This window comes from Manis javanica, chromosome X (genome assembly GCF_040802235.1).
Source record: "Manis javanica isolate MJ-LG chromosome X, MJ_LKY, whole genome shotgun sequence".
Lineage (NCBI taxonomy): Eukaryota > Metazoa > Chordata > Mammalia > Pholidota > Manidae > Manis > Manis javanica.
In genome coordinates this window covers 40,498,698-40,522,101 of record NC_133174.1, presented here as the reverse complement: position 1 = coordinate 40,522,101, position 23,404 = coordinate 40,498,698, and the positions used below count along the sequence as shown (strand labels likewise).

The 23,404-nt window shown below is 45.3% G+C and overlaps 1 protein-coding gene across 1 annotated transcript in view; it reads left to right on the top strand.

The window, feature by feature from the left end:
* The window catches only part of ZNF41 (zinc finger protein 41), a 108,012-nt gene that overhangs the window by 58,672 nt on the left and 25,936 nt on the right, over nt 1-23,404 (top strand). The window contains exons 3-5 of the mRNA XM_036996358.2: nt 14,120-14,225; nt 20,162-20,288; nt 20,549-20,644. Of these exons, the coding sequence (XP_036852253.1) occupies nt 14,120-14,225; nt 20,162-20,288; nt 20,549-20,644 (329 nt within the window). The remainder of the gene's footprint in view (nt 1-14,119; nt 14,226-20,161; nt 20,289-20,548; nt 20,645-23,404) is intronic.

Genomic DNA, 23,404 nt, shown 5'->3' with positions numbered 1-23,404 from the left:
AGAACCAGGTCTCCTGAATGTGTCCTCCACCCTAACCACACTACAGCCAAGACCAAATTTCCCACTAAAAGTTTCCCTGGAGATTCTGTAAACAGAGGAAGACAATGAGAGAGCCAGACCCTAGACCCTGCCCGATAGCTTCTTCCTTCAGACCCTCCTGTGGATGCTGTCACCTCTGGGACAGGCTTGTTGTCAAGGGGCTCAAGGCCATGTCTTCATTAGGGTATTAAAAATTTTTAATTTATTTTGATTTTTTATTTAATAATTTCATTATATCATAATAAAATATTAGAAAATGCAAGTAAACAAATAGAAGAGCATAAAACACATCTTGTAATTCCAGCACTACCCCAAATTGACCGTTGTTAACATACAGCTATCCTCCCTTTCAGTTGATGTTTCCTTTGTATGTGCATGCATGCATGTATGTGGGTGCACGTGTGAGGCTGTGAGTCTGCATGCATACCACACATTTGCGTTATACAGCCCCAGTTTAAAAAGGAATCATGGTATTTGGTTGCCTCCTTTTTAACTTAACAGTTTGGCATAGTTTTCTAGGCAATAAATATTTTTCTTCATATACACATGATGCATAGTATTATGGCCCTGGGATAAACTATAATTAAGCAATCCACTATATGTGCATTTAGGGTGTTTCAGGTTTTTTGTTGTAGTTAACATTGCTGTGGTAAAATTCCTACACTTAAATCCTTTTGCCTAAGTCATTGAAATGTCTTTGGCCAAGGTATAGGGGCACTGAATGGTAAATAAACTGCTGCCACACAGCAGTGCGCTTCTGTCCAGTGGAAAATCACCTTTGTCTAGGTTCTCATAGACCCACAGGTTGGAGCCACAACAATGTAGTCCTCCCAAGTCCTTCTGCACATGGCCTTGAGCCTAGCCAATGTGTGGAAATTTCTGGATGAATGATTCTGGGCTCTGCAAGGCACATTTCCCCATTCATTTCTTCCTTCCCAGCCCCAGATCTCTGCTTCTTTGCAAGAAGAGATGGAAATGACCCAGACCCTGGTGAATATTTTTTGTTCACTTATTTATTTGTTAGGTTCTTGTTTTTTTCATTAGAATTTAAGGAGCAGTGAATGGGCAGAGATACCAAGGAACAAGTAAAATTATCCCCAGGGGTGGAGAGCAGCCAGTTGGACCAGAAAATGGTGGCTGAAACTGGAAAACAAGCAGAGGTCAGTAAGAGAAAGAACAGGGAACAGCTGGCGGGACCCTGGTGTACTTCCTGAAGATGGAGAACAGCTGGGGGGCCCAGGGGCAAGCAGGAGTGTAATGGAACAAACAGGATATGGGAAACATGTGTCAGGAGGCTGGGCCACAGCAGAGAGACCAAGAAACAGTTATCAGGGCTTGAGAAGTGGTAATAGTGCAGAGTATGGACAAGCTGAGGGTCCTAGAACAGGGGAATATCAAAATAGGAAAGACCAGGAGATAGAGAAACCAGACAACAGTCAGAGGGAGCAGAGACCATCCAGAGGGATGAGGAAACAGAAGATCTGGCTAAACTGGAAAGATCAAAAAGGTTTGGTGTGCTGGGGAAGAGCCTGTAGGATAAGCAACTTTGTGGGGCACCAGGGTCCAGAGGAGAATCTAAGGCATGGGGAGAAGCTGAGGCACCAGGGAGCAAGAAATAGGAAAAATGGGAAAGATGAGCCTGGGAGGTGGTAGCAGCCAGAGGAAGGAGGGTCCAGCTGCTGAGGCTGTAGAACAGGTGGAAGAGCAGGGAAGGGACAGACCCACGGACCTGTTGAAGAGAGAGAACGTCTTCCATGGGCCATATGGAACAAGGAACAGTCGTTGAGGATGGGGAACAGCAAAGCTATGCTGGGTGCTGGGAGTTTCCTGGATTTCCCAGGGCCTAACCAGAGGACTAGGAAACAGCAAAGTGAGCCCTGAAAATGCATCTGGTGTTGGATAGCAGCCTGAGGGACCAGGTAACAGCTAGATGGAGAGAGAACATCCAGAAAGCAGAGTATCTGTTCCTGAAACTGGTTAGCAGTCAGAGATCCCATGTAGCAGGCACTGGGGTTAAGGGACAGTTGCAGAAGCCAGGGAGAGGCTGGGGAACAGCCAGAGTTCCCTCAGACACAGTGACAGGGGTTCCCTGGGACATGGGACTTCAGTGCTCAAACAAGGAAAGTCCTAGGCAAACTGGGACAGTTGATCACCTGTACAGGAAACAACCAGAGAAACCTACCAACATTCAGATGTGATGTAAGTGATGGAGAAGGTGAAAGTACAGAATCCAGCTGCAGCACAGAGCACACAGAAGTACACTCTGGTGGTCAAGCCTAGGATTGGAGCCAGGTATATCAGCACTCTGTGAAGTGTCCATGGACCAGACACAGGAGCATCAGGCACATGCAAGTGTATTAGAAATGCATTCCAGGACTGCCCAAGGAGCAGAGAACTGGACTGGAGAGCACTCAGAGGACTTAAAGGGAAGTTGATTTGCATCAGCTAGAAGGAATGAGACTAGTCAGGACCAGGGAACAGCCAGATGGACTAGGGCACAATCAGACACACAGTGCCACAGACTAAGGATCAGCTAGATGGACAACTGTTGAAGGGAACACAGGACAGTCCAAGGCACCAGGGATCAGTCAGAGGGAAGACGAAATGGGAGGCATAAAACAGTTGGACCAGGGACAATCAGAGGAAGCAGTAAACGGGGCATCAGGAAAGAGAAAGAGATCAGGGGACAGTCAGAAGAAACAAACATTTAGAGGCAACAGTAAACAGAGGGACCAAGGAAGAGCCTAAGGGGACCAATCACAGGGAACCAGCAAAGGGAGCAGGGAGAAGTCGGGACAGAGTGGGTAGGGGGAGCCAGGGGGAGGAGCTTTGGGGCTGAACAGAACAGTCAGAACAGGAAACCCGGATGGGAAACAGGCAGAGGGAGCAGGACGGATCCTGGCACCCCCAGCCAAGGGCGACGTTGCAGAGAGGCTGGGTAACTAGCCGTGGATAAGAGCAAGAGAACAAGTGCTCAGGAACACTTGAGGCAGTCCAGTATGGGCCCTGGAAGCCCACCTGCCAGGCTGGGGTAGGGTGAAGAAGGGCAGGTTCATCTCGCAGGAGGGGATGTAGATGTATGCTAGGGCAGGAGTGAGAGCAGCCCAGAATGGGGAGGACTGAGCCCCAAGCAGATAGCAGGGTGCCACAGAGCAGATGGCCAAGGAGAGGCCAATTCTGGCAGCCCACTGCACCCTGGAGGTGAGAGCTCAAAATGAGCTAGGACTGAGAGGACCCTGAAGGGAGGTACTGGCCTTGTGGTTTGCTGGAGAGTCGTGAGGAGCTGGAGTGGGAAACCTCCCCTAGGATGAGGAAGTCCTTATAGGGGTCCTGGTGGTGGTAGGGACATAGGCCATCCTCCATGGTAGAAACAGGCCAGAAAATCAAACCTTTTCATATGTGGTGAGTGAGGCTGGAATCTGGGTGTCTGTTATAGCAACTTTGTCCCCCAATCTCCCTGCATTACTCCACACCTGTCTAGCCAGCCAGGATGGGGTCCAAAGCTTCTATTTGGTGGGGAAAGGGATCAAAGAGAGGCATCCATGTGCAGTATACCTTGTATATAATCATTTTGTGTCCGTTAATGATCACAATGCCTGGCATGGTCTTCTTATGCTTCCCCTGCAAATGTGGCCTTGGTGACTCCCAGAGAGGGAGGGAAAGACAGGTGAGGAGAATCTTTCCACTTGGGCTGCCTGGAGTTGTTAAAATGTTGCACAACCTCAAAAGATAGTATGTTTTATCTTCCATACTGGTTGGTAAATAGCCCCCATCACCAAAAACCTGCTGGTCTGCCCTGGGCTTACTGGCAATAGAGCAAGGTCAGGAGGGCGGGCTGGCAGAATAAGAATTCCCTCCAGCCTGACTCCAGGGCTCTCCCTGGATGATTGCCCTTGAGTAATGAAGGAGGGCAGACCAGGGCTGTTGCTAGAGGCTCAGGTGGAGGTCCTGCTCTCAGCAACCCTCAGGGCTGTGCCCAGGAGAGCTGATGGGTGGAGAAGTGCCCAGGGTGTTGGCAGATCTGCCTCGGGGAGCTGCTGGTAGTGGAGCAGGTCCTGTGAGTTCCCTTCCTGCCCTGGGCTACTGAACACTCACCAGCAAGGGGAGGATGACCAGTGCCTTCAAAGACCAAAGGGTCTTTTGATGAATAAAGTTTCCTCATTTCCTCATAGTTAAATCATTGGACCTTTTTTTCTGATACTTAGCACATTTTCTGTTTTGTTTAGGAAATCCTTACCTACCCCAAAGCCTAAATAAATACTTAGCTAAATTTTCTATTAAGACTTTTAAAGTCTTGATTCTTTTGAAATAATTTCAAAATTAAAGTGAAGTTACAAGAGTTGTACAAAGAATTACATATGCCCTTCATTCAGTCACCACTTGTGAACAATTTGCCACATTTATTTTCATTCTCTTCTCAGTTTACATATGTATGTACATGTGTGTAAGTGTGTATACACACAGATATATTTAAAACTTAATTTTTGGAGCCATTTGAGAGTATTTTCAGACATAATTCCCTCTACCCCTAAATACTTCAACGTGTATCTCTTAAGAGCAAGGTTCTTATATAACTACAGTATAGTTATCCAAATCAAGAAAGTTCGTATTGATATAGTATTGTCTAATATACAGTGTATATTATCTAATTACCTAGTATACAAGGTGTGATATAGTTTCCCCACTTGGCACAATAACATCCTTTCTCACAGTTTCCTCTGATCCAGGATCTAGTCCACGTTCATGCACTGTATTTAGTTGTCATGTCCCTTTAGTCTTGAATCTGAACAGTTCCTTAGCCTTCCCTTGACTTTCTTGACACTGACTGTATGGGAAAATGTCCCTCAGTTTGGGTTTGTTTCTTGCTTCCTCATAATTAAATTCAGGTCATTAATTTTTGTCAGGAATATCACAGAAATGATGTGTTTTTCTCAATGCCTCATTGTCAATAGACTTTCAAACATCAATTTGTCTTTTATTAATAATATTAACTTTGATCACCTAGCTAACATGGTGTCTGTCAGATACGATATAAAGTTACTATCTTCCCTTTGTAATTAATAACTTATGGGGAGATACTTTGAGCCTAATATCTCATGCTTTTGTCCACTGATTTTAGCATCCAGTGGTGATTCTTGCCTGTAACAATTAATTACTGTGCTGTTTCCCTAATGGGGTTTTTTGAATTCCATTATTTCTTCTACATGAATTAGTTGGTGTTCTAGTACAAGGAGAAACACTCCTCTGTGTGATTCTGAAAGGACAACTATATGCCAGGCACAATGAGCACCCCTTGATTTGCCACTAATAGGAACTAGAGCTGCTTGGAGAAGTGAATCACTCCAAGGTTAGAACAGAGAAAGTACCCAATGATCCTGAAGTCATTGTGCTAGAAAGTAATGAAGTGCTCAGAAGATGGGGGCACAAAGGACACAGGAACCACCTGAAAGAGCTCCCTCTGGCCAAATCTGGGATAATTTGAGTAGCAAAATAAATAATGATAGTAATAGAAAAGTAAGAAGTCACTAGTCTATATAATAGGTAGGTACTTAGGTAGGCATATAGATAGGGAAGAAGTAAATGCTCCTTTTTAATTAGCATTCTGATCTCTTTTTGGTGCCTTCACTCCTCCAGTCTTTCTGAGGATAATACTGGTAGTTTGTTAAAAAATTTTTATTTTGAAATAATTGCAGATTTACAAGGAGTTGCAAAGATGGTACAGGGAGGTCTCATGTACCCTTACCCCAGTTTCCCTAGAGGTTACTTCCTGCACCACTGGAGTACAATACCACAAACAGGAAACTGACATTGCAACAGCATGTGTGTAGTTCTCTGCCATTTTACGCATGTGTAGATTGCTGTACGATAATCCAGGCACAGAACCATTCCATCACTGCATAGGTCTACTGGTGTTGACCTTCTACTAGTTAGAGTGAAATGTAGAAAACTTAGCTCCAATTCCTTTATTCTCCCCAGTTTATAATATAATTGTCTTAAATATTTCCTCTACAGACATGGAGTCCCACATCAGGCATTGCTATACTTTCTGCTTTGACCTTCAAACAGAATTTAGAAAACTCAAGAAGAAAAGGAAAGTCTATTGTATTTAACAACAGTTTTGTTCTTTCTGCTTTTTCTTCTTCCCTGATGTTCCAAGATTCCTTCTTTCATCATCCTTTCTGTTCAGGGAACTTGTGTTAACCATTCTTTTAAGGTAGGTTTGCTGGCAATAGATTTTCTCAGTTTTCCTTAATCTGAAAATACCTTGATTTCCCCCTCATCTCTTCTTTCTTTATAACAAATGTATTGAGATATAATTCACATACCATACAATTTACCCATTTAAACTGTACAGTCCAGTGGCGTTTTGTATATTTATGGATACATGCAATCATTACCACAATCGATTGTAGAACATTTTCATCACCTCAAAAAGAAACCCCATATCCTTTAGCCCTCAACCCCCTCACCCTACTACCCCTCTGCCTGCCTCCCCCCAACCCTAAGCAACTACTAATATACTTTCTGTTTCTATATACTTCACTATTCTGGAAGTTTCACATCAGTAGAACCATATCATCTATGGTGATTGCGTCTAGTGTCTTTCACTCAGCATAATGTTTTCAAGGAGCTCCCTCTGGCCAAATCTGTAGCAAAATATAATGAGTAGTGAAATATAAATGACAGTAATCAATGATAACCCAGGGAATAAAGTAGGAAGTCACCAGTCCACATAATAGGTAGGTATGTGTGTATGTGTGTAGGCAGAGAGATAGGGAAGAAGCAGAGCACATTGTACATGTATGGGTTGTAGTGTTATCAGTACTTAATTCTTTTTTATGGTTGAATAATATTCTGTTATACAGATGTGCACATTTTGTTTATCCAAGTCAACTAATGTACACTTGGGTTGTTGACATCTTTTGGCTATTATGAGTAATGCTGCTATAGACATTTGTGTACACCTTTTTATGAGGACATATATTTTCATTTATCTTGAGTATACCCAGGAGTAGAATTGCTGGATCAAATGGTAACTCTGTGTTTAAATGTCTGAGGACCTGTCAGACTGTTTTCCATAGCAGCCACACCATTGTACATTCCCACTAGCAGCATATGAGGTTTACAATTTCTCTTCATATTTATCAACACTTGCTAGTATCTGACTTTTTGATTCTAGGCATCCTAGTGGGTGTGAGATAGTATCTCATTGTAGTTTGATTTGCATTTCTCTGATAATTAATGATGTCAAGCATCTTTCCATATACTTATTGGCCATTACTGCTTCATTTCTTAAGGATAATTTTGCCAGATATGGAATTCAGGGTTGACAGTTCTTTTCTTTCAGCACTTGAAGAATGCTGTGCCACTTCTCTCCTACACATTTTCTGATGAGAAATCCGCTGTCCTTTTGTTTATCCCCTATAGGTAAGATGTCATTTCTCTTGCAGATTTTAAGATTTTTTCTTTGTCTTTAATTTTCCAAGTTTGATTATAATGTGTCTTGATACAGGCTTTTGGTTTATCCTTTTGGGGTTTGCTCCGCTTCTTGAATCTCTAGGTGATATCTTCTACCAAATTTGAGAAATTTTCAGCCAGTTTTCAAATACTTTTTCAGCTACACACTCTTTCTCCTCTCCTGGGACTTTGATGACTTGAATACCAGATGTATCATTATAGTCTCACAGGTCTCTAAGACTCTGCTCATTTTTTTTTCAGTCGATTTTCTTTCTGATGTTCAGATCAGATTGTTTCTGTTGTTCTATCATCAAGTTCTATGATTTTTTTTCCTCTGTCCTCTCTATTCTGCTGTTGAGCTCACCTACTGAGTTTTTCAATTTTAGTTATTGTATTTTTCAGCTCTTAACTTTCTGTTTGGTTCTTCTTTATATCTTTTATTTCTTTGCTGAGACTTTCTATTTTTGCATATCTTTTAAGTATACTGAAACATTTTTATGATGACTGCTTTAAATTTCTTGTCAGATAATTCTAACATATGTGTCATCTCAATGTTGGTGTCTGTTGACTGTTTTTTCTCACTCCAGTTGAGATTTTCCTGCTTCTTTGCATGATGCCTGATTTCCAGTTATGTGCTGGATATTTGGGGAACTATGAGACATGGGTATATTTAAATTTGTGTTCAGCTGGCCTTCTGTGACACTGTTCTGCTAGCAAATGACATTCTCCTCCTTGCTGCCTGGTGGAAGTGGAAGTTCAGGTTCTCCATTTGGCCTCCTTTTGTTAGGGTCCAGGACTCCAGGGTTTCCCAGAGAACAAGACACACGGACATGGAGATGAAAATCCAAGCAAAGTCTTTATTCAGCCAGCAAGCTGGGGTCGACAGCACCTCCCCTGACACGCAGGCTGAGTCCGAGCTGCCGACCCCCAAGCAACTTTAGGTATGGTTTATATGGGATTTCTAGAGTCATTGCACTGGAGCCTGCACATTACCCCAACCAATGAATTTGAAACACAGTCTATACTTTGGCCAATAAAATTGGAACAGGGATACACCAGGTGCCTGACCTTTGCACAAGCATTCCTATGTGACTTATCACGAGTTTCGACCCCAGGGGGGTCGTTTACTTCTAGTTATCTAACTTAGGGTAGGGTCCAGGAATGTTAGCCTCACGTAGTTTCTACGAAAACTGGGTGGCTCAGCCCTGTTCCCTGCATTCCTCTACATTCCCCCCTTTTCTTGATTAAACTGAGGAATCTTCCACAGCGGCATCCAAGGCCTGATATCTCTGTCGAAGGACCAGAAGTTGGATGGCGTTAACCCTTTCCCGCACAAACCTAAGCAGCCCATTTACTATGCACAGACCAATCGTAAGCAATAACAGCAGGATGACCAGTGGCCCTGTAACAGCTGAGAGTAGGGTAGCGAACAAAGGTTTGTATTTGAACCAAGTCAAACCAGCTTTCGCTACTGTCATATTCTTTACGTCTCTTCTCTAGATCTTTCTTTAGTTTGGCCAGGGAATCTCTGACTGCACCCGTTTTGTGTACATAGAAGCAACACTCTTCCTTTAAGGCTGTGCACAGTCCACCTTCTTTTAAGAACAGGAGGTCCAGGCCCCTTCTGTTTTGTAGGACCGCCTCAGCTAAGGAAGTAAGAGATTGTTCCAAGTCTGATATTGTCTGCCGAAGTTGTTCTAGGTCCCTGTCAACAGCCTGCCTCAGAGCTGTGAGCCCCTGTTTTCGACTTACAAGGGCTGTGACCTCTGTGCCAGCCCCTGCCATCCCTAGGGCAAAAAGGGCCCCAGTGGTCAAGGCGGTAATAACTTCCCTTTTTTCCCTGTGGGGGTTTGGCCATTCTTCCCAATAAGAAAGGAGGGTCTCATGAGAACGATATACTAGGCATGGTAGAATGGCCACAAGTACACAAAACTCACTGTTAACATTAAACACAGAGGTGGATATGGCCGGGGTGAGGCCTGTCTTTAAACAGAGCCACCAACCCGAGGAGGGTATAATCCACTTGTCCTGCTTCCATGTATTGTACGTGTAGGACGAGCATAACTGGCTCCGGACTATCGGGACTGAGCTTACACACGTTCCCGTGACTGAGACCTGAGCAACTGTAAGTCCCCTTGGCCCCCTGTCCCAATAAGTGGGATAGGAGTCGTTAATGGTGTAGGAGCCATTGATCCTGATTGCCTCATAGAAGGGGGGTGAACCTGTATAGCATAACCAACAGGGATCGGTGAGGGAGGGAGTGGTGGGTTCAGAGTCTCTGTGAATGCCTGCACCATTTCCCATAAGGGGTTACCTAACCCGGAGAGACCCGAACCCGGTTTTCTTGCGGGCCCTGGAATCAGCTTCACCAATGTAGCTTCCTCAAGACTCCATACGAAGGCACTTATCAGCAGGATCCCCTTCATCTTCGGCTTAGGTGTATTTTTAGTGGATTCGCAGGATGCTGCTGCACTTCCCACTCTTCCTCGTGATCACCCGGGTTTTTGTGAGGCAGGATTTTCCGAACATGGGTGTGATGCACCCAAGGAGCGATACCATCAACCTTGAGAGCAGTGGGGGTGGTAAACAATACAACGTAAGGTCCCTTCCACCTGGGTTCAAGAGTCCTTACTTGGTGTCTTTTGACCCATACCGTATCCCCTGGGACTATGCCATGTTCCGGGCTCGGAATTTTCCCGCCCTCATAATATGCTCTGATCAGGGGCCAGATTTCCTGCTGCACTTTGGCAAGAGCCTGCAACACATTCAGATAGTCAGGGGCTGGGTTCTCTGCACCGGGAAGCTGCACTCGCCGAATTATGGGTGGAGGAGCCCCGTACATTATCTCAAATGGAGTTAAACCATGTACATAGGGGGAGTTCCGAGCGCGGAAGATGGCTAAGGGAAGGAGGGTCACCCAGTCCCCGCCAGTCTCCAATACCAATTTAGAAAGGGTCTCCTTTAGGGTCTGATTCATTCTTTCTACCTGCCCAGAGCTTTGTGGGTTATAAGCACAGTGTAACTTCCAATCTATTCCCAAAGCTCGGGCTAATCCTTGCAGGATTTTGCTTATGAAAGCTGGGCCGTTATCGGAACCTATAGCTTCAGGGACCCATACCTGGGGATGATTTCCTCAATTAATCTTTTTGCTACTACCTGGCTAGTCTCATGCTTGGTTGGAAAAGCCTCCACCCACCCAGAGAAGGTATCTACCATAACCAGCAAATACTTATATCCATACTTTCCTGGTTTTACTTCAGTGAAGTCTATTTCCCAGTTCCTCCCTGGAGCCCTCCCCCTTTCCCGGGTACCTGCCGGGTGCAGCCATCTTCGGGTTGGTCTTAGCATTGCACAGCTACCGCATTCTTTTGTGATCTGACGAGCTGCCTCATTTTGGTGGGGAAACACTAACTGCGCAGACTGAAAAAGGCTGAGCAGCTTTTTCCAGCCTAGATGGGTGGACTTATGCAGATTAGCAAGCATGTACTGTCCTAATGCTTCTGGCAGGATCAACCTACCTTCTTGGTCTCTACTCCAGTTTCCCTCTTCAGACACTTCTCCTGATACTTGTTTCCTAATCCACTCAAGATCCTGGGGGGAATACTCAGGTTTGGGTGGCAAGGCGGGCAGTTCAGGTATGGGTATTTCGAGGGCTGCAAGTACAAGGGAGTCCGAGAGGGCCGCCCTCTTAGCTTCCGCATCAGCATGGCTGTTGCTGATGGCCTCAGGTGTCTTCCTTGATTGGTGGCCCGGTACATGTATAACTGCTACCGCTTTGGGTTTTTCGACAGCAGCTAGTAGTCTTTGGACTTCTTGCAGATTCCTCAGTCCCTTCCCTTCCACAGAACGGAATCCTCTTTCTCGTTAGATGGCACCGTGGACATGGACAGTGCCAAAGGCATATCTGCTATCTGTGTAAATGTTGGCCCGCTTGCCTTCTGCTCTTTCCAGGGCCTCAGCGAGAGCAATAAGTTCCGCCTTCTGTGCTGAGGTGCCAGGGGGCAGAGATGCGCTCCAGACAACTTACCCTTCGTGGGTTACTACTGCTGCCCCTGCTCTCCTGACCCCCTCCTGCACAAAGCTGCTCCCATCCATATACCAATTTAGTTCACAGTTTGGTAACGGTTTGTCTTTCAGGTCTGCTCGCACCTGGATAATTTCGGAAAGTATGTCTCTACAGTCGTGGGTGGGGGTCAACAGATCTGGGTCCAGCAGAAGGGTGGCAGGATTTAGGGTTACCGGGTCAGAGAAGGCGATTCGTGGAGAATCTAGTAGGAGCCCTTGGTAGTGGGTAAGTTTTGCGTTCGTCATCCATTTTCCTGGAGGATGCCTGAGGATCCCCTCTATGGTATGTGGGGCTGTTACTCTCAGATTCTGGCCAAAAGTCCGCTTGTCTGCCTCCTTTACCAGTAGAGCAATAGCTGCTAGGATACGCAGACAAGGTGGCCACCCGGAGGCCACTGGGTCTAGCCGCTTGGACAAATAGGCCACAGGTCTTTTCCATGGGCCCAGCTGCTGAGCCAGGACTCCTTTGGCCACTCCCTTCTTTTCATCTATAAACAGGATAAAGGGTTTTTCTGGGTCTGGCAGAGATAGGGCGGGGACCCAGAGGAGAGCTTCTTTTAGTCTGTCAAAAGCCTCCTGTTGTTCCTGAGTCCATTGCCAGCCCGGCCCTTCTTTGGTCGCCTCGTATAGTGGTCGGGCTATTTCTGCGTACCCTGGAATCCAGAGCCTGCAAAACCCGGCTGAGCCAAGAAATTCCCTCACTCCCCAGGGTGAGGAAGGGACGGGGATAGTCAGGATAGTTTATTTCATGGCCTGCGTTAGCCACTTGGCCCCATTAGATATTTTGTAGCCCAAGTAGACCACTGACCTCTGACAGATGTGGGCTTTCTTGGCAATGGCTTGATATCCCAGTTTGCCTAGTTCAGCCAGCAAGTTCCCCGTGGCTTCTTCGCACTCCTCACGGGTTTCCGTGGCCAGCAACAGGTCATCCACATACTGCAGCAGTGCCCCACAGGGGTGGCTCCTGCAAAAGGGCTCCAGGTCCTGGCTTAGGGCTTCATTGAATAAGGTGGGAGAGTTCTTGAAGCCCTGTGGTAGTCTAGTCCAGGTAAGCTGCCCTTTTCTTCCCCCCCCACCCCCTCACCGGCTCTTGCCACTCAAAGGCAAACAAAGGCTGACTAACTTCAGAGAGTGGGATACTAAAGAAGGCGTCTTTCAGGTCCAGAGTAGTATACCACACATGCGTAGGTGGCAGGTGGCTGAGTAGGGTGTAAGGGTTGGGCACTGTAGGATGGATGTCTTCTACCCTCTCATTGTCCTTTCGCAAGTCCTGCACCGGTCTGTAATCTCTACTGCCAAGCTTCCTCACTGGAAGCAGGGGCGTATTCCATGCAGATTGGCAGGTTTTAAGGATTCCTGTCTCCAACAGTCTATGGATATGGGGTGCTATCCCTTTCCTAGCCTCTTCCGGCATTGGATATTGGCGGACCCGGATGCGTAGAGCCGCGGCTTTGAGTTGAACAACGACCGGGGATAGATGTTTAGTGAGACCAATTCCTCTGGTCTCAGCCCATGCGGAAGGGAACCTCTGCAACCAAGAGTCCATTTCTCCCTGGCCCCTCTTTTCTTGATCCGCCTGAAACAGACGATGTTCGTCGGCCAGGTACAGAGTTAACACATGCGCTGGTTGTAGGGGCTGCCCTTCTTTGTCCATGATTTTTATCCCTTCGGGTTCAAAATGAATGCGCGCCCCAACCGTGGTTAGTAAGTCTCTACATAACAACGGTGCGGGGCTCTCAGGTATGACCAGAAATGAGTGAGAGACCTGATGCCTTCCTAGGTCCACTTTTCTGCTAGTGGTCCAGGCACATTTCTTGGACCCTGTCGCTCCCTGGAATATACTTGTGCGTCCTGGGTTCAGGGGACCGTGGGCCTGTTTGAGAACTGAATATTGTGCCCCAGTATCTACCATGAACCCAATGGGAGTCCCCTCCATGCACAGGGTTACCCAGGACTCGGGGGGGGGGGTGCCGAGCCCCATCCCCTTCAATCCTCCTCTCCTAGATGCTGGGTTTTAATGGGGTTCCCTCCTCCTTGTTCCCCCCTTTGGGGGCACGCCCTCTTCCAATGTCCATATCTCTTACACAGGGCACATTGATGGGGTTGATGTTACATAGTTGGGATTGATGGGGTCCTGTTCCTCGAGTTGGCCTACGGCCCTCCTTCACCCCGGTCAGGAATATCCTGGCCATCTCCTCCCTCTGCTTCTTGTTCTCCCTCTTCTGAAATAATCTGTCTTCCTTCCTGTTTTTCTCCTGCATTACCCATTTCTCTTTCATCAGCCTTTCCTCTCTATCCTCCGGAGTTTCCCTAGCATTGAAGACCTTCTCCACCTGCTGCAGCAGTTCCCTAATAGAGATCTCCCCCAGGTCCTCCCGCTTGTGGAGTTTTCTCCGGATATCGGGGGCTGCCTGGTTGATGAATGAGAGGACTACAGCTGATCTATGTTCCTCTGCGTCCAGGTTTATGGTGGTATACTGCCTGTAAGCATCAAAGAGCCTTTCCAGATACGCGGCTGGGCTTTCCATTTCCCCCTGAACAATAGTTTTTATCTTAGCCAGGTTAGTGGGCCATCTGGCGGCTGCCCGGAGACCGGTCATCAGAGTCCGGCGGTAGACCCGGAGACGCTCCCTACCTTCTGCAGTCCCGAAGTCCCAATCCGGGTGCGTAAGTGGGAACGCCTCGTCAATGATGGGCTGGAGGGTAGTGGGTCTTCCATTCTCTCCAAGGACATTTCTCCTGGCCTCATTGAGGATACGCTCTCACTCTTCCATCATGAAGAGAGTGCGGAGCAATTGCTGGCAGTCGTCCCATGTGGGATTATGGGTAAACACAATGGACTCCACCAGACCTATAAGACACTTGGGGTCCTCTGAGAAGGGAGGGTTCTGAGTCCTCCAATTATAGAGGTCACTAGATGAAAAGGGCCAGTATTGATATAGTTGAGCGATGCCTGTACCGATGGCATGCACAGGCAGAACCGGCACTGCTCCTTCTGAGGTGGAGGAGGGGGCCTCCCCTTCTTGTTCCCTGGCCCCCCGAGGCCTTAACTACATTCCTCTTGCTCTACCTGGTGCCCAGCGTGGCGCCAGGTTGGGGGAGTGTGGGGAAGCTCTTTCTGGCCTCCTGCCTTCCTCTGCTGAAGAGTGTGGGGAAGCTGCAGCCGCCTGGTTCCCGCTGGGTTCCCCAGCCTTGTTTTCTTTCCTCCCGGCAGCTTCACCCCTCTCCTCCGCATACGGGGATGGCTGCTCAATCGGCAGAAGGGGGTAAAGAGGAGAACTGTCAGGGAGGACAGGCGGCGTGCTCGGGTTTTTGGCCCTGCGATTAGGGGACTTTAAATCTTCCTGGGTAACTAGGATGGAGGCTCTTGGTAGGTCGGTGTGAGGTTTCTCCACCAAAAAGGGCCTCAGCCATGAAGGGGGATTCTTAGCCAAATTTTCCCAAACAGGTATATAGGGAAGTTGGTCAGGGTGTCCCTCAGGGTTTGGCCGGGAGGTAACGGCTTTGACCTTGTCAATAAGGTCCCTGAAAAGAGACCCCTGGATCGGCCAGCCTACTCCAAAGGAAGGCCACTCGGCCGAGCAAAAAGCATCGAGCCTACCTTTCTCAATGTTAAAACCCATATTCAGGGCCTGTTTCCTAACCTTCGGAAAGTGGGAAAGGATCAGACCTTTAGGAGTAGTCTGAATCTGGCCCATAGTGAAAAATACGAGGAAGACAAGGCTAAAAGGTAGAGATGCCACTCTAACAAGATGACTGGTGTATGTGCTTGTGAACGGGTGCCTGTTGTTGCACAGTTTTTCTTCTGCAGGGGACGCGAATTTATCTGGGATTCACTGCTGTGACCCCCTTATCCTGTCACGGGAGTCTTCTAGCGGTGGGTGCCCTAATGGCTCTTAATTGCCCGACCCATGCCCACGGGGAATGATTTAGTGGCAGAGAGGAGGAACGGAAAGAACAGGGAACCTTAGAACAGGGAGACTTAAAATGCAAAGCGCAGAAAGAAATATAAACCGAAACCAAAACACAATAAAACAATCAATGATAACACTAAGCACACACACCACATCTGATCGCACTTGTTCGGACCGGTCCTTCTTTCACTCTGGTGTGCACCACACTCACCACTTTCAGGATCCTCAAAAACTCTCATGATTCTCCGGAAAGGCGTCCATTCGGACTGCCGCAGGGTGACGAGCTTGATCCCTTCCTCCTCGGGCGCCAGGTTCCTGCTGATTGGACTTGCTTTCCTAAGGCCAAGTCACTCGGACCCTAGGGCCAGGATTAGTCACCTGGACTTCACCCAGGGTCACTAACCCGGGGGCCGGGACTACCAACCCGGACTTTCTCACTCGGGGTCACTAACCCGAGACCATACACGGGATGGTGATTCCCGCTTTATAATGGATTTATGCAGACACGAGGGGGCGACCATCGAATTACACCGCCCCGTCTGGACAATTAGACCTTGCCCCCAGCCGTCCTTTGTTCTCAGGGAAGCCGCACGGATCCCGGATGAGCCCCCAAATGTTAGGGTCCAGGACTCCGGGGTTTCCCAGAGAACAAGACACACGGACATGGAGATGAAAATCCAAGCAAAGTCTTTATTCAGCCAGCAAGCTGGGGTCGACAGCACCTCCCCTGTCACGCAGGCTGAGTCTGAGCTGCCAACCCCCAAGCAACTTTAGGTATGGTTTATATGGGATTTCTACAGTCATTGCACCAGAGCCTGCACATTACCCCAACCAATGAATTTGAAACACATTCTATACTTTGGCCAATATAATTGGAACAGGGATACACCAGGTGCCTGACCTTTGCACAAGCATTCCTATGTGACTTATCACGAGTTTCGACCCCAGGGGGGTCGTTTACTTCTAGTTATCTAACTTAGAGTAGGGTCCAGGAATGTTAGCCTCATGTAGTTTCTGGCTTCTAGTTATCTAACTTAGGGCAGGGTCCAGGAATGTTAGCCTCACATTGTTTCTACGAAAACTGGGTGGCTCAGCCCTGTTCCCTGCATTCCTCTACACTTTGACACCCCAGTGGGAGACAAGAACCTTGTTGCTGCTGGGAGGGGATAGGATTTCAGGCTGTCCACCAGATTGCCTCTAACACTACCCTGGTTGTGAAGCAGAAGGGCACCTCATTACTGAGTGGAGATGCAAATCCAAGATCCCCACAGCCTAACCTGACACTGTTGGGAAGGGGCCTCATTACCCCCAGGTAGGGACGACACTCTAGGCTTCCCACTCAGCCTTTGCTGCTGGAGATGGGAGTGTGGGCTGCAGTTTTTTCTGTGATGCTTGGCTAAAGTAGGGCTGTTATTATGTAAATTTTTCTCTCTTGGTATGTTGCCCCTTTCTCAGGGCTGTTTTTGTCTGTGTCAGTTGGCATTCTGAGTTGCCAGCTTCCCCAGCACCTAGTCCAAGATATATGGAGCAAAAAGAAACTCAGGGAAAGCACCATTGTGTCATTCTGTAGGTCTTAGCAGGAGAAACAGAGAAAATCATGTCCTTTCCATTGTGGTCCCATTGGTGATTTTTAACTTAATTTTTTGAATATGTAATATATTTGCATGGTTTTCTCCTCCAACTTCCCAAACTCCATAGTCACAAAAACAGTCTTGATTTGTTTGTGGGTGGGTGATTGGGATATATGGTTATAGATTATGCAAATAAAAGCAACTAAGAAAATATCATTAATATTTTTCCACAAGGACAGTAGATACTGTTAGTGTTGTTGAACACTGATTTTTTTAAATTAAAGTATTGTTGATATATAATCTTATGATGGTTTCACATAAACAACACTGTGATTTCAACATTCACCCATATTATCAAGTCCTCACCCCCTCTATTGTAGTCACTGTCTATCAGTGTATTAACATGCTGTAGAGTCATTACTTGTCTTGTCTGTGCTGTACTGCCTTCCCTGTGACTTACCCATATTGTGATTGCAAATGATAGTGCCCCTCAATCCCGTTCTCTCTCTACCCACCCTCCCTTACCCCTCCCCTTTGGTAATCACTGGTCCCCTCTCAATGTCTGTGAGTCCACTGCTATTTTGTTCCTTCAATTTTGCTTTGTTGTTATACTCCACAAGTGAGTGAAGTCATTTGGTATTTGTCTTTCTCCACCTGGCTTATTTCACTGAGCATAATACCTTCTAGATCCATCCATGTTGTTGCAAAGGGTAGGATTTCTTTTCTTTTTATGGCTGAGTAATATTCCATTGGAACACTGATTTTTTAAATTACTGTTAATTTTTTATCATGAAATATCACACACATTTGGAATAATGCTGCTGTTAATATTCTTGAGCATGACTCCTGTTGCACATGTTGCACATATTCCAACTGGGCATATCTCTGAGTGGAAGCACTGTGTCCTAGTGTATGCATGATTCAGCATTACCAGGTAAAGCCAAAATGCTGTCCAACATTGTTGTACCAATTTACACTGCCATCAGCAATACGAGAATTCTCATTGCACCAATTCTCAACACTTCATATTGTCAGCCTTTTTCATTGAAGACATTCTAGGGGTTGTGTAGTAGTATCTCATTGTGGTTTGAATTTGCATTCCCTGGTTACTAAGGAGGTTAAGCCTTTTTTTGAGTTTATTGATTCCTTGGATAGCTCTTTTGTAAAATACCCACTTTTCAAATCCTTTGCCCTTTGCACTTTTCTACTAGGTGGTCTCTTCTTATCAGATTGTAAGAGTTCTTTACATCCTCCAGATATGAGCCCTTTGTCAGTATGTGCTGCAGATGTCTTCTGTGGCTTTCCTTTTTTCTCTTATAATGCTGTCTTTTAAAAGAATAGAAGTTTTAAACTTTAGTGTAGACAGACTTGTCAATCATTTTCTTTAAGATTAATGTTTTTGTATCCCATTTGAGGATTATTTTCCTAACCCACAATCATGAAGATATTTGTCTATATTATCTTATTTTTTTCTGTATCATCTTTTAAAGGCTTTATTGTTTTGCCTTGCCCCCCATACTTGTTCTTCCAAATGCCTTTTAGCCCCCTTTGTGTCTTCCTATGTTGATTGTCCAAGTCTAATTGTTTTATACTTTATTCAGTTCTATATTGCCACTAGCTGGCACATACTGAATCAGTAAATGTATGTATAGTCCTTCATTAACTAGAAGACTTAAAGAGAGCCTACTTTATTCCTCACTTTTTTGGTATCATTAATATACAATCACATGAGCAACATTGTGGTTACTAGATTCCCCCCATTATCAAGTCCCCACCACATACCCCGTTATAGTCACTGTCCATTAGCGTAGTAAGATGCTATAGAGTCACTACTTGTCTTCTCTGTGCTGTACAACCTTCCCCATGCCCTCCCCCCACATTATGTGTGCTAATCATAATGCCCCTTATTCCCCTTCTCCCTCCCTTTCCACCCACCCTCCCCAAGTCCCTTTCCCTTTGGTAACTGTTAGTCCATTCTTGGGTTCTGTGAATCTGCTGCTGTTTTGTTCCTTCAGTTTTTGCTTTGTTCTTATGCTCCACAGATGAGTGAAATCATTTGGTACTTGTCTTTCTCCTCTTGACTTATTTCACTGAGCATAATACCCTCTAGCTCCATCCATGTTGTTGCAAATGGTAGGATGTGTTTTCTTCTTATGGCTGAATAATATTTCATTGTGTATATGTACCACATCTTCTTTATCCAATCATCTACTGATGGACACTTAGGTTGCTTCCATTTCTTGGCTATTGTAAATAGTGCTGCAATAAACATAGGGGTGCATATGTCTTTTTGAATCTGTGGTCCTGAATTCTCAGGGTAAATTCCTAGGAGTGGAATTCCTGGGTCAAATGGTATTTCTATTTTTAATTTTTTGAGGAACCTCCATACTGCTTTCCACAATGGTTGAACTAGCTTACATTCCCACCAGCAGTATAGGAGGGTTCCCCTTTCTCCACATCCCCGCCAGCATTTGTTGTTCCTAGTCTTTTCTATGTTGGCCATCCTAACTGGTGTGAGGTGGTATCTTATTTTGGTTTTAATTTGCATCTCCCTGTTAATTAACGATGTGGAGCACCTTTTCATGTGCCTGTTGGCCATCTGAATTTCTTCTTTGGAGAATTGTCTCTTCATATCCTCTGCCCATTTTTTAATAGGGTTATTTGCTTTTTGGGTATTGAGAGTGAGTTCTTTATATATTTTGGTTGTTAATCCCTTGTCAGATATGTCATTTACAAATATATTCTCCCATACTGTAGGATGCTTTTTTGTTCTGCTGATGGTGTCCTTTGCTGTACAGAAGCTTTTTAGCATTATGTAGTCTCATTTGTTCATTTTTTATTTTGTTTCCCTTGTCAAAGGAGACGCACTTAGGAATTATTCCTCACTTTTGAGAAAAGAATGTTTGAATGAATAGATGAGTGAATGTAGTACACAATGAATATCAAGACACTTCAGTAAGTTTTTTTTCTCTCACAAAGTAAAATACAAACCTAGTTACTGAGTGAAAGCCCTACATGATAACATGGTAAAAGTTATTAAGAACAGCCTGCTTTTTATCTTCCCTCCACCCCCCAAGGCTGACCATGTCACCTTAAAGAGGATTGTTGTTTCAGGTCTCACTGTCATTTGAGGATGTCGCTGTGGACTTTAGCAAGGAGGAGTGGCAACAACTGGATCCTGCTCAAAGACGCCTGTACTGGGATGTGACCCTGGAGAACTACAGCCACCTGCGCTCAGTGGGTAAGCACAGCACACTGTGCACCTGCCAGGGGCCTCAGTGAGGCTCTTTCCAGTCTCAGCTGCTAAATGCTCTGGGACATCGGGAGTGATGGTGTCACCCTTGATTTGTCTGAGATTCTTGAGTCCCTTTTCACCTCTGTGATTATTATTCTGTTCCCAGTGAAATGTGATTGCTTTTTTAAGGAGCAAATGGAAGTATCATTGGAAGGCTCCTGACACCCAATTAGTTAGACCAATACTGTATCATGTTGTGTTACCAGGATACCAGGTTCCAAAACCAGAGGTCATCTTCAGGTTGGAGCAAGGAGAGGGCCCATGGGCAGTGGAGGAGGAAACCCCACATCAGAGGTGTTCAGGTAAGTGTGACCCTGGCAGATGGGGAACATGGAAGTAAATCTCACTTTTCCTATGAGAGACTAATACCTCTGAAAGGCTCTGATGATAACGTGTCTTGAAAATTCTAAATTTTTGGACTTAATTGAAGATAGTTGACAGAAGTCTCTCAGATATAAAAATGCCATTTCCAAATATGACCCTTGCCAATATCCAGTGTCTTCTTTGCTTGGCTTTTTGACAAGAGAGCTGCTTGTCAAATGATAAAATTGAGAGCTGCCTGTCAAAATGATAATCTCATTATCCTGGATCACATACATACCAGCCTGTCTTATCTAGGGTCTGTTTATTCCTCTTACTCCACTCCCACCTCCACCCCACCCCTTATCTTGGATTCTATCCTTGTACATTCAGGTATTTTTATATTTCATCTCTTTTATTCTAATTTCCCATATCCATTCCTTAGACCTCCTCCCATGGGCAACTGATCTAATGAGTATGATCTTTGAATTTATGTGGTATTCTCTTAAAGCCTGAGGTATTATTGGTTTATAAATATGTATTTTGAGTACATGTAAATTATAGTGTGCAATGTATCTTAATTCTGTTCCTTTTTTCACTCATCCCTAAGGTCTGTCCATATTACAGTGTGTTCATCTGCTTTCACTCTTTCAAATTGCTGCATAGTATTCCACAGCATGTCTTCCATATTTGATAGTGTTCCCTGACCCTCACTCTTTATTCTGTGCTCTGTCTATTCACATGATACATTTGCACCTTGTGATCAGATTTCACTGTTCCATGGAATGGCTTTTAATTACTTCAGTATATATGACTCCTTCCTTTTCTTCATCCTCTATCCCACAGGAACTCAAGAGAAAAGCATAGGATTTTAGACTGTGTGGTGACAGGCTTTTACCTCTATGTTTTTAGGAAGTTCCCAGAATTTACAGCCTGTTTCTTATTGTATAAATCAGGATCTGATCAGAAGAAAGAAACCACATACTAATTTAAAAAGGGAAAGTTTAACATCAAGAACTGTTAACTGTAATGGGATTGAAGTGACAAGGAATTAGCTAGTAAAAGGAAAGAGAACTCTAAAGACTAAAGGAATAGCAAATAATAGGAACAGCCAGTACCTCTAGGGCTGTGATGGAGCAACCAAACAAAAGCATCCCCTACATCCCAGGAATGAATCTAGACCTTGTTGGAAGGGCACAGCTGTCTTTCAAAGCATGGCAGGATAGTTGCTTTGGTGTTGTGCTGGTGGAACTTGCTGGAAATCTGTCCTTGGGGGTTTCAGAGAAGCTGATCATGGGGAAGTGTCTAACTAGAGATATTCCACTACAAATCATCTGAGAGGGGTGCCAGGTCAACTTCTTGGTGCTGCAGAAGCTGGGTGCTTAGTAAGCCATATGCACAGCAGGAACTGAGGTCTAGAGAAGCCACCCACACTGTGAGACCTGGATGCCTGGGAAGCTTCATGTCCATCAGGGCCCAGATGTTGGTGAAGCCCCTGCACTGCAGGAGCCTGACACTAGACAAGCTGCCCTTGCTGGAGGAGTCTGCTGAGTGAGCCCCCTAGAACCAGGAAGCAAAACCCCTTCCTTGTACAATGTTTCTCCATCACCCTGTACTGACAAGGCTCAACACCATACCAAACAGCAAAGGAAGAAATATTTTTAAAGAGACTTAAATGCATTGTTCTGGAGCTGGCAAGGAAGGGTGAATTTTAGTTAAATGGCAAAAAATTGATAACTGGCACACTTATTCTTCAGTTTTCTTAAGCAAAGCATGGAAGATATTTAGTAAAAATTTATTGGATTTGGGGAGATAAGGGAGGATATTTTGCTTTCTTTCAGAAGGATTTTTAAAGTGTAGGATTTTTTTTTTTTGAGAGGGCATCTCTCATATTTATTGATCAAATGGTTGTTAACAACAATAAAATTCAGTATAGGGGGGTCAACGCTCAATGTACAATCATTAATCCATCTCAAGCCTAATTCTCGTCAGTCTCCAATCTTCTGAAGCATAACGAACAAGTTCTTACATGGTGAACGAATTCTTACATAGTGAATAAATTCTTACATGGTGAACAGTACAAGGGCAGTCATCACAGAAACTTTCGGTTTTGATCATGCAATATGACCTATAAACAATCAGGTCAAATATGAATATTCGTTTGATTTTTGTACTTGATTTATATGTTGATCCATTTCTCCTATTATTATTATTATTTTTATTTTTAATAAAATGCTGAAGTGGTAGGTAGATGCAAGATAAAGGTAGAAAACATAGTTTAGTGCTGTAAGAAGGCAAATGTAGATGATCAGATGATCAGGTGTGTGCCTATGGACTAAGTATTAATCCAGGCTAGACAAGGGCAGCAAGACATCCACGGATGCAGAAGATTTCTCTCAAAGCAGGGGGGGTGAGGTTCTGAGCCTCACCTCTGTTGATCCCCAAATTCTCACCTGATGGCCCCCCTGTGACTGTGCCTGTCTTAGGTTGTTCCTCCCTTGAGGAATCTTACCCGTCTCTGGCTAACCAGTCATCTTCCGGGGCCATACAGGGAAATGTAAAGTTGGTAAGTGAGAGAGAAGCCATATTGCTTGCAAAGGTTAGCTTTTTACTTCTTTGCAGATTTATGACCTGTGGCTTCTATGCCCCGCACTTGTCTCGAGGTATCTTTACCACCTGGAGGAATTATGATACTCGGTAAATTCGATATGAGGCACGAATTCTATTTAAGGGTTGTAATTAGGAAGGAAGAAGAAAAGCTA